This window comes from Engraulis encrasicolus, chromosome 17, assembly GCF_034702125.1.
Source record: "Engraulis encrasicolus isolate BLACKSEA-1 chromosome 17, IST_EnEncr_1.0, whole genome shotgun sequence".
Taxonomy (NCBI): domain Eukaryota; kingdom Metazoa; phylum Chordata; class Actinopteri; order Clupeiformes; family Engraulidae; genus Engraulis; species Engraulis encrasicolus.
Window position 1 is genome coordinate 21007761 of NC_085873.1, and position 10000 is coordinate 21017760.

At 42.7% G+C, this 10000-nt stretch overlaps 1 protein-coding gene across 1 annotated transcript in view; it reads left to right on the top strand.

Moving 5' to 3' along the window:
* The window catches only part of LOC134467315 (COP9 signalosome complex subunit 1-like), a 46133-nt gene that overhangs the window by 24683 nt on the left and 11450 nt on the right, over positions 1-10000 (top strand). The window contains exons 11-12 of the mRNA XM_063221212.1: positions 3303-3383; positions 9751-9888. Of these exons, the coding sequence (XP_063077282.1) occupies positions 3303-3383; positions 9751-9888 (219 nt within the window). The remainder of the gene's footprint in view (positions 1-3302; positions 3384-9750; positions 9889-10000) is intronic.

The following is a 10000-nucleotide window of genomic DNA, read 5'->3' on the forward strand; positions in this document are numbered from 1 at the left end:
CTATTTATCTTCTCTTCTCTTCTCTTCTCTTCTCTTCTCTTCTCTTCATGCCATCAGGGTGAACAGCTCCCACTCTCTTCTCTTCTCTTCTCTTCTCTTCTCTTCTCTCTTCTCTTTTCTCTTCTCTTCTCTTCTCTTCTCTTATTTTCTCTCTTCTCTCCTCTCTCTCTTCTCTCCTTTCTTCTCTTCTCTTCTATGTTTCCTCTCTTCTCTCTTCTATTTATCCTCTCTTCTCTCTTATCTGCCCTCTTCTCTCCTCTTCTCTTCTCTCCATACCATCTGGGTGAACAGCTCCCACTCTCTTCTCCTCTCTCTTCTCTTCTCTTCTCCTCTCTCTTCTCTTCTCTCTCTTCTCTCTTCTCTTCTCTTCTCCTGTCTCTTATCTTCTCTTCTATTCTCTTCTCTTCTCTTTTCTTTTCTATTCTCTTCTCTCCTCTCCTCTCCTTTTCGCTTCTATCTCTTCTCTTCTCTTCTCTTCTCTTCTCTTCTCTTCTCTTCTCTTCTCTTCTCTTCTCTTCTCTTCTCTTCTCTCCTCTCCTCTCCTCTCTCTCTTCTCTCCTTTCTTCTCTTCTCATCTATTTATCCTCTCTTCTCTCTTCTATTTATCTTCTCTTCTCTTCTCTTCTCTTCTCTTCTCTTCTCTTCATGCCATCAGGGTGAACAGCTCCCACTCTCTTTTCTTCTCTTCTCTACTCTTCTCTTCTCTTCTCTTCTCTCTCTTCTCTTCTCTTCTCTTCTCTTCTCTTCTCTTCTCTTCTCTTCTCTTCTGTCCTTGCCATCAGGGGGAGTAGCTCCCACTCTCCTCGCTCTTCTCTTCTCTCTTCTCTTTCTCCTCTTCTCTTTTCTTCTCTTTTCTTCTCTCTCTTCTCTCCTCTTCTCTCCTTTTCGCTTCTATCTCTTCTCTTCTCTTCTCTTCTCTTCTCTTCTCTTCTCTTCTCTTCTCTTCTCTCTCTCTTCTCTTCTCTCTCTCTTCTCTCCTCTCTTCTCTCTTCTATTTATCCTCTCTTCTCTCTTCTCTCTTCTCTCCTCTCTCTCTTCTCTCCTCTCTTCTCTCTTCTCTCCTCTTCTCTTCTCGCCATCAGGGAGAGTAGCTCCCACTCTTCTCTCTATTCTCTTCTCTTCTCTTCTATTCTCTTTCTCCTCTTCTCTTTTCTTCTCTCTCTTCTCTCCTCTTCTCTCCTTTTCGCTTCTATCTCTTCTCTTCTCTTCTCTTCTCTTCTCTTCTCTTCTCTCTCTCTTCTCTTCTCTCTCTCTTCTCTCCTCTCTTCTCTCTTCTATTTATCCTCTCTTCTCTCTTATCTCCCCTCTTCTCTCCTCTTCTCTTCTCTCCATGCCATCTGGATGAACAGCTCCCACTCTCTTCTCCTCTCTTCTCTTCTCTTCTCTTCTCTTCTCTTCTCTTCTCTTCTCTTCTCTTCTCTTCTCTTCTCTTCTCTTCTCTTCTCTTCTCTTCTCTTCTCTTCTCTTCTCTTCTGTCCTTGCCATCAGGGGGAGTAGCTCCCACTCTCCTCGCTCTTCTCTTCTCTCTTCTCTTTCTCCTCTTCTCTTTCACCTCTCTTTCTCCCCTATCCTCTCTTATTATCCTCCTCTCCCTTCTCTTCTTTTCCGTTTGTCTTGTCTTGTCTTGTCTTGTCTTCTCTTCCCGTCCTGTCCTCCCTCTGCCCTCCTCTGTCTGTCTGTTCATCTGCTCTTTCAGCCTTTCTCTCTTTTTGTCTCTTTCCGTTTCTTTCTTTCTGTTCTTTTCTCCTTTTTTCTACCTCTCGCCCTTTTCTTCTCTTTTTTCTCGCTGCTTCTCTCACTTTATATGTCTGTTTCTTTTCCTTTCCTCCGTTTCTCCTACTGTCACTGAAAGCATCTCCCACTCCGTGTGGCACACTCTGTTTTCTTTCTTTCTGTGTCTTGCCTCCCTCTTGCTTTCTTTTTTGCTCTCTTTCACAATGCATCTCTCTATCCCATCTTTTCTGTCTCTTCATCTCCCACTCTCTGTGGCACACACCGTCTCTTTCTTTCAACACTCTGTCTCTCTTTCTGCCACCCTCTTGCGCTCTCTCTCTCTCTCACTTGCTCTCTGTCTCTTTCTCTCTTTCTCTCTCTCTCTCACTTGCTCTCTGCCTCTCTCTCTCTCTCTCTCTCTCTCTCTCTCTCTCTCTCTCTCTCTCTCTCTCTGTCTCTCTCTCTCTCACACGTACACACGCACACAAACTCACTTTCTTTTTCTCAAACTTCCCTCCCTCTGTCACTTTCTCTCACACACTCTCTCTCCTCCACTGTGTCTCTGTCTTCTCTCCTTTCTGCCCCCCTCCTGGCCTAATGTTATTGTAATTGGCAGTGTTGTGCCCACACGCGGTGGCACCTCAGTGAGGGGGCAAGAGGCCTCATTAGGGTGCACTCTGTCTAATTAGGCCCTCTGAACTTGCCACTTTAGACACAACTACTTCATTTCTTTCTCTTCTTGTCTTTCATACGAAATATGTTTTGACTTATGTTATTGTTATTGACTGAATTCCTGAACCTGAGAGTCAGAAAATGTAATTGCTTGTCGTCCTGAAATTAATTGCTTGTCCTAATATCCATCCTTTGGCTTCTCGAATTACTTAGCGGAGAGAAATGTCGTAGTTGTAGCTAGGGTACCTGGATTCTAGCCATTAACCTCTCTATCTTTTGGAAGATTAGGCACAACTTTTTCTTCTTTGGCTCTCTTTTTTTCTTTCATACGAAATATGTTCTGACTTGTCTTGAGTTCCTTAACCTGAGAGTCAGAGTATTGAATTGCTTGTCCTAATATTCAGAGCCGATACCTGGGTTCTGGCCATTAGCTGCCCCCCTCTCGGCAGATCAGGCACAACTTTGTTCTTTTTTGGCTTTTTCTTCTTCTTTAACTTGTTTTCCATTCAAGACATGTCTTCTTGGTTTCTCAAATTACTTACCTGAGATAAATGTCTTGAGTAGCTAGTTGTAATGTCTAGAGTATCCTGGATTTTAGCCAATAGCCTCTCTCCTTTTGGAAGATTAGGCACAACTTTCTACTGAGGCCTTTTGTTTATTTGTCTTTTTGGTTTTTTTTACATTTTGACTTTCAAACGAAATAAATATGGTACTTTTTGCTTGAGAGAACATTTGAGTAGCTTCTCGTAATATCCAGAGTACCCAGATTCTAGCCCTTCTCTAATACAAAAGAGCCATTATCGTAAATCAGAATTTTGTGTGCATATGCTCGGTGTGTCCATTTAGATCGATGATTAAATGCCATGCTGTTCAGCTGATGCATAACCAATCTGAATTTCTCTCTCTCTCTCTCTCAGGATAATCTTCTTCTGGACATGTACCTGGCTCCACACGTTCCTGCACTTTATGCCCAAATTCGCAGCCGAGCCCTCATACAGGTATGGCAACACTCCTTGACATCACTCCTTTGTCTGTCTGCATGCCACATGTCTCAGTCAGCGCCTCATGTTGCCCATAGCAGAGATGGCTTGTGTCTGGCCTGGTCTGGTCTCTGTCCAGGATTCCCATTAAACTGACGGGTGAGGGACTACAACAATTGTTAGGGATGTTGCCCCATCCAGGTTATATATGAAGTCTGGCACAGTTTACCGTCAGACCATGTCTTCCAAAAATCAAATCACATAAATATTTTGTCCAGTAACTTGGTTTTGTCTGGTAACCAATTGTGTACAAAATAAAGGAATAGACAAAAAACTCATGAACAATGCGTGACGACAGCTGGGCACAGCATGTCAGAAACTCAGCATCTTCTTTTTTTCTCAGAGCATTTAAATTGCTTTAGTTGGAAAAGGAGCCTTACCCAGAAGGGTACACAAAAGTGCAGTTCAGGATAAGCGCCAGCGTCATGAACATGAACACAGGAACATCACTTGCTCTGACTCTTGACAACCGTGTCTCTGACATACCTCCAGTCTGTTGCCATGAGAAATTATGCCAAACTTCAAGCAAGAACCCTTTTCTGTTGTTTTCTGTAGAAATCCAGTCGTTCATTCACTGTGTAACAATTTGGTTAAATTTCCTATGCAGATGCCTTCATTGGAATGAAAACTCATACCTACATGCGATATGCAGTCCCTTCACTTTGAACCATGACCCCCATAACTTATTGACCACCTCATTAACTTTGATGTAGGACATGAATGTCATGTTGTCCTTTATGGTTTAACCCCTCACTTTGGTGGAATTTGTCATTGCAATATTTAGAATGTCTACCTCTATAATGTTTCTTTATATGTTCTGTAGGATGTCTACCTCGATATGTTCTTTACAATGTTTACCTCGATATGTTCCTTAATATGGTCTTTAGAATGTCTACCTCACGTCTAGAAAAGACTCTCTAAAAATAGCATGTCATCTGACTGCATTACGGTTGTATATCAATGTGCCCGGTGAACTCGAAATAAACTGCCTCAAGATGTGACAGTTCCAGCAAATGGTGAGAGGATTTATGTACTAGCATGATGCTGTAGTGCTATTGTAGCCTTTTCTACAAACTCAGTGACTGTATGTGATGCACATACAACCCATCGTTGAACAGCCATATGACAGAGTATCATTGTATTATGTCCCAGAACGTACATATGTATTACGTGCACCACAACAGCTATGTTGAATACATTCTCAAGACTGAGCTGCGCCTTCAACCCATCGTTGAACTGCTATATGACAGTATAGTCATATGAGAATATAGACTATATGACAATATAGACTATATGAGAGTATGATTGTATGTGCATCACGACAGCTATGTTAAATACATGCTCAAGACTGAGCCGCGCAAAGACTTGACCTGAATTGACTCTTTGCATCATTATGCTAATGTAATAATGAGGTAGCCACAGACTTAAGCAAAAAAAACTAGGATGTTGTAAAAAAAAAAAAAAAACGGCACATACTGTATTAGCTTTGTGACAGATCTTCAAAAGCATCATCTGAGCCTTGTGTACCCATTCTGACAGGGGAGGATTAGCGACATACCATGTCACACCAGCTTGAAGCGTGACACCATTTTTTTGAGAGGTTGGTTCAGAGGAGTAGTGACAAACGCCAAAGCATGTCATTTTATATACTTTAACGTGTTCAGACACCACGGTCATCTGTCGTTGCTGTGGACACTGCTCGAGGCAGTGACAAGTCTTGGCCTTGTGAATGTGGTTATTAGGAAGAACTGTGACCCCCTTTTGGAATCGCTTATTTAACAACCACTGAACAAGGTCATGCGTACTGTAAGGACAGATGCTGAGTTTTAAAAGCTTCAAATCGCCCATTTTGATTCGTTTTAAAGGCAAAACCGGAGCGGTTACATTTCTGAGTATTGTGCGTTATTCTCTTGCATTCTTTTTTGATATGAATTGCTAATTTGTTGTATGCTATCCTTTCAGAGTACAGTAGCAATAAATGTTAGTTAAAAAAAAAAGGTGTGGTGGTATAAAGCGTTTCACTGGTAGTGTACAAAAAAGCTAAAATGCAAGGATATCGCAGGAACCTACTTTGTCAGTGGCCATCGTTAAGTTCAAGATAGGGGTGTAAATAATCGAAATGTTTCGATGCATCGATCCTACAGCATGCCCTTGCTCCATAACATAATAAAAGTAGAAAAGTAATTGAAAAAAATCGAATCCTATCGTATCGTGGGGAATTCTTAAGTATCGAAAATAATCGAATCCCTGCTTTAATAAATTGATACCGTATCGTATCGTCATGGAGACTGTGATTTACACCCCTAGTTCAAGATGTACTAAGTTCAAGTGGAGTCATGCAATCATGATTCCATCCACAACCTTAACATTTGAACAAAGCCAACAGCAAAAAATGAAATCTTGGCAAGCTTATTTTTCTAGCTTCAAGTAAGAAGCATCTAGTCAATCTCAACTTAAGTAAATAACCTAATAACTAGTACTGTTTGTTCTTTTTTGTAAAAACAAAACCAAAAATAAAATTTAAAAATTCCAAAATCAAAAAACAAATCTGATCAAGAAAAATGTACTTGCCCCATGTGAAGGATTGAAACGAAAGACCACCTATTTCACACTGCCACACTATTAGCACTCCTGAATGATTTGGCATTAGCAGATGCTACCCAAATGTGTGGTGACGCTGCCCCTGTAACCATGGATAGTAAGGTCGATACCAGAGATATTCTAGACAGAGATCCGTTAAAACCCGCCCATCCAATGCAAAGGAGTGTGCTCAAAATTCGGTCTGCTAAGGGGGCGTTGTCCCCCCTTCTTCTTCTCTTTTCGTGGTGTTTGCACAAGATGTGCGCTACCGCCATCTACAGCTCTAAGGGGACTCCATTTATTCTCAACCTCAAGACTCCGAAGGTCTCCTAATCGAAGGTCTCCTAAAGGGGCGTTCACCCGACGTAAAGTGGATACCGGATAAGAACCCGCCTGATTTATCTCTCTCTCATATACGATTCTCTGTCGATAACGTCAACTGCTATGAAAACCAGGAAGTAACTGGTTAATGGGCCAACCGGTCGGGCAGAGATGAACACATGATGTCCTCTGGGCTATGAGTCAGTCACTGCAAAACAGCAGCAATTGGTTTAATAAAAAAATTAATAGATTCAAGTGAAGTGAACAAATCCAAATTGTCAGAGGTCAGAGGGTTTTTAACACGCAGTGAAATTATACCGCCTGCAGCATCCGACACACAGCAGTCAACCATTGTGTCGATGCAAATTAAATTTTTTTACCATTTTCCCTGAATTATCAATATAAATGACTGTCATAATAGTTAACATGTCATAATTAATTAAATTAAAAGCTGCATTTGCCTAACAGCAGCTTACCATTGTGTCTATATAAAGTCTAAAAAGTCAGATTTAGTTGTCTGTGCATGTCCTCTATAATTGGTGTAATTCTTGTGTAAATGTGATGTAAATATGTAAGTTCCACATGTGAGTGTGTGCTTATAAGTTTGTGTGTGCGTGTGACTGCGTTTTTAAGTGTGTGTGTTCATGTGTGTGTGCACTTGGCTCTACCGTCCGTCACCCGTTGCGTTTCCATGGTTTTGGCCGGAGGCGGCCAGGTAGCCATTAGCCATGTGAATGGTTGGCATGGTGATGTGGTTGGCACGGCGTGAAGTGGCGGTTGCAGAAGCGCTGGTCATCATCGCCGCGGCAACCTGTCGAGCCATGCGTTGCCACACTGTGCGGCCATTAAAAGCTCATCCACCTCCGTCTGTTAAAGCAGACGCGGCACACACCTGTCCTGCATGATGTAGACACACGCACGCACACACACACACACACACACACACACACACACACACCTGTCCTGCATGATATAGACACACACACACACACACACACACACACACACACACACACACACGCACACACACACACCTGTCCTGCATGATATAGACACACACACACACACACGCACACACACACATTTGACTAGTTTATTTGGGAGGACCAATGATTATTGAGAAAACAATGCAGCGCCCCAAACAATGTTAAAGAAGCAATAATGTGTCTACTACATAAATACCAAAATTACACTGGTCTACAGCCTTTTCAAGGATACAAGTGGCATCTCCTTCTCTGCAGATTGTGAACAATACTTAGCTTGCTGCTTTGTTTTCTTCTTATTTAAGCTGGCTATTGGCAGTCCTCTCACACACAGCCCATGAACATGACCTAGGCTACCATAGATGAGTGCCACCATGGATGTTTTGTAGCCACTTTCTGTCAATGCATGAACTATTGGTTGATATTTCACATATTTTTCAGCAAAACACAGGTCCATACTGTATATGGTTCAAAGCAGCATCCTATCCTAGCACACGCACGCGCACGCGCACGCGCACGCACACACACACACACACACACACACACACACACACACACACACACACACCCAGCATGTACATTCACACACACACACACACACACACACACACACACACACACACACACACACACACACACACACACACACACACACACACACACACACACACACACACACCCAGCATGTACATTCACACACACACACACACACACACACATGCACGTGGTTATCTGATTTAATTAGTGGTGTGGTGTGGTGGTCATCACCATCAGGTTGCTGCTGCTGAAGGCTTGATGGGCTGCTTCTGCTTCTCATGGGGACCTGTTCTATTCTTCTTCTCTTTAATGTTTCCTCAAAGGTGGAGCGGCCCCGTCTGCATGCTTGCATGTTCGCTGTGTGGGTGTGTGTGTGTCTGTGTGTGTGTGTCTGTGTGTGTGTCTGTGTGTGTGTCTGTGTGTGTGCGTGTGTGTGTGCGCGTGTACGTGTGTGAAATGTTCAAATCCCCACCACCTACACACACACACACACACACACACACACACTCACTCACTCACTCACTCACTCACTCACTCACTCACTCACTCACTCATTCTCTCACTCTCTCTCTCACACACACACACACACACACACACACACACACACACACACACATACACACGAAGCATGTACATTTACATACACACGTACACACACATGTACACACTGTACACACAGCCTGGCCATTCCCACTCCCCGGAGCTCTCAGCAGGTGATCCCAGGCTGCCTGTTCAAAGGGCCCCTCTCTCTCTCTCTGCTACCTGCATCAAAGTCCTCACCGATCCGTGAACAAGATAATTTGCGAGCAGCCTAAGCCGTGTTTCATTAATTAGGCTCTTACCAATTAAACTTAAAGGAACGATGTGTATCGCTTTTTAGTCTAGACATGGCTGGGTAGGCAGGCGGAGAACTGATTGAAAAGGCGTCACAAAAAAAGAAAAAAATCTAATCAACGACACTTCACAATTAGACTAGCTCAGACTGTCAGCAGCCTTAATGGGAAACCACAGGGAAATTGATTTGACTACAGAAGCTAGGGGCTTACAAGGTCATGTGGTTGATTTGTCTTTTGTGCTGTCATCGTCGTTGTTTTAAAAGCGAAGTGTGGAGCGTATGATCAACAGATCCACCTTTAGTGATCTGCAGAGGAAATATTAAGATGTAAAAAAAAGCAGCTTTTGAAATTTTAAATTCATCCACTTATTTTTCCACAAATGACTGTATGGAGGAGGGGTGTGCAATTTTATTCATGGGTGCATTTAGACTGAGGAAAATAAGTATCAAACTGCATCTTTTTTTAGAGTTCTCCTCAGCTCTTGGGTTCTCTAACATCAGTTCAGAATCAAAAGACGCTTTTTAGGAAGGAAGGTGAAACATCTTAAGGCTGGAAAAAAGTCACCCAGTTACATGCAAATGAAGGGTTTTGACTAATAGCTCTAGCATGAATGAGAATCTTCAAAGTGGCATCTTAAAAGGAAAGCAGTCATTCTCCAGGCATCTTTTTGTACTATCCACCTTTATTCAGATTTATTAAGCGACTATTCGTGGGTGTGTGTGTGGGTGGGTGTGCGTGTGCGTATGTGTGAGCACTTTCTCACATGAACCCCAGACAATTGGTGTCTTCTTGGCAGCCTCCAGAGCTGGTGTGAGAATAGGAATGTGTATTTGAAAGCCATTGGAGTCAACTGTGTAGTTGTGATATTGTTGTGATATATAAATAGATATTGATTGATTGATTTGACTGAATTGTATCACGGTGGTGATATACCTGCACAACAGAACTGTCCAAATACAGAGATGTGCAAACACGGTCTTCTTTTGAACTATTCTTTTGAATCTATTTTTTGTTTATATTACAAGAATTTTTAACCTTGTGTACCTGCGTGCGTGTATGTCTCCACAGTACTTCAGTCCGTACGTGTCAGCTGACATGGGTAAGATGGCGGTGGCCTTCAACACCAGCCTCCCGGCGCTGGAGGACGAACTCACCACACTCATTCTGGAGGGAACCATCAGCGCACGCATAGACTCACACAGCAAGGTACTCTACACACACACACACACGCACACGCACCCACACACAGCTCCACCTTTATATATCACACACAAACACACACTCAGCCTCACCTTTATATATCACACACAAACACACA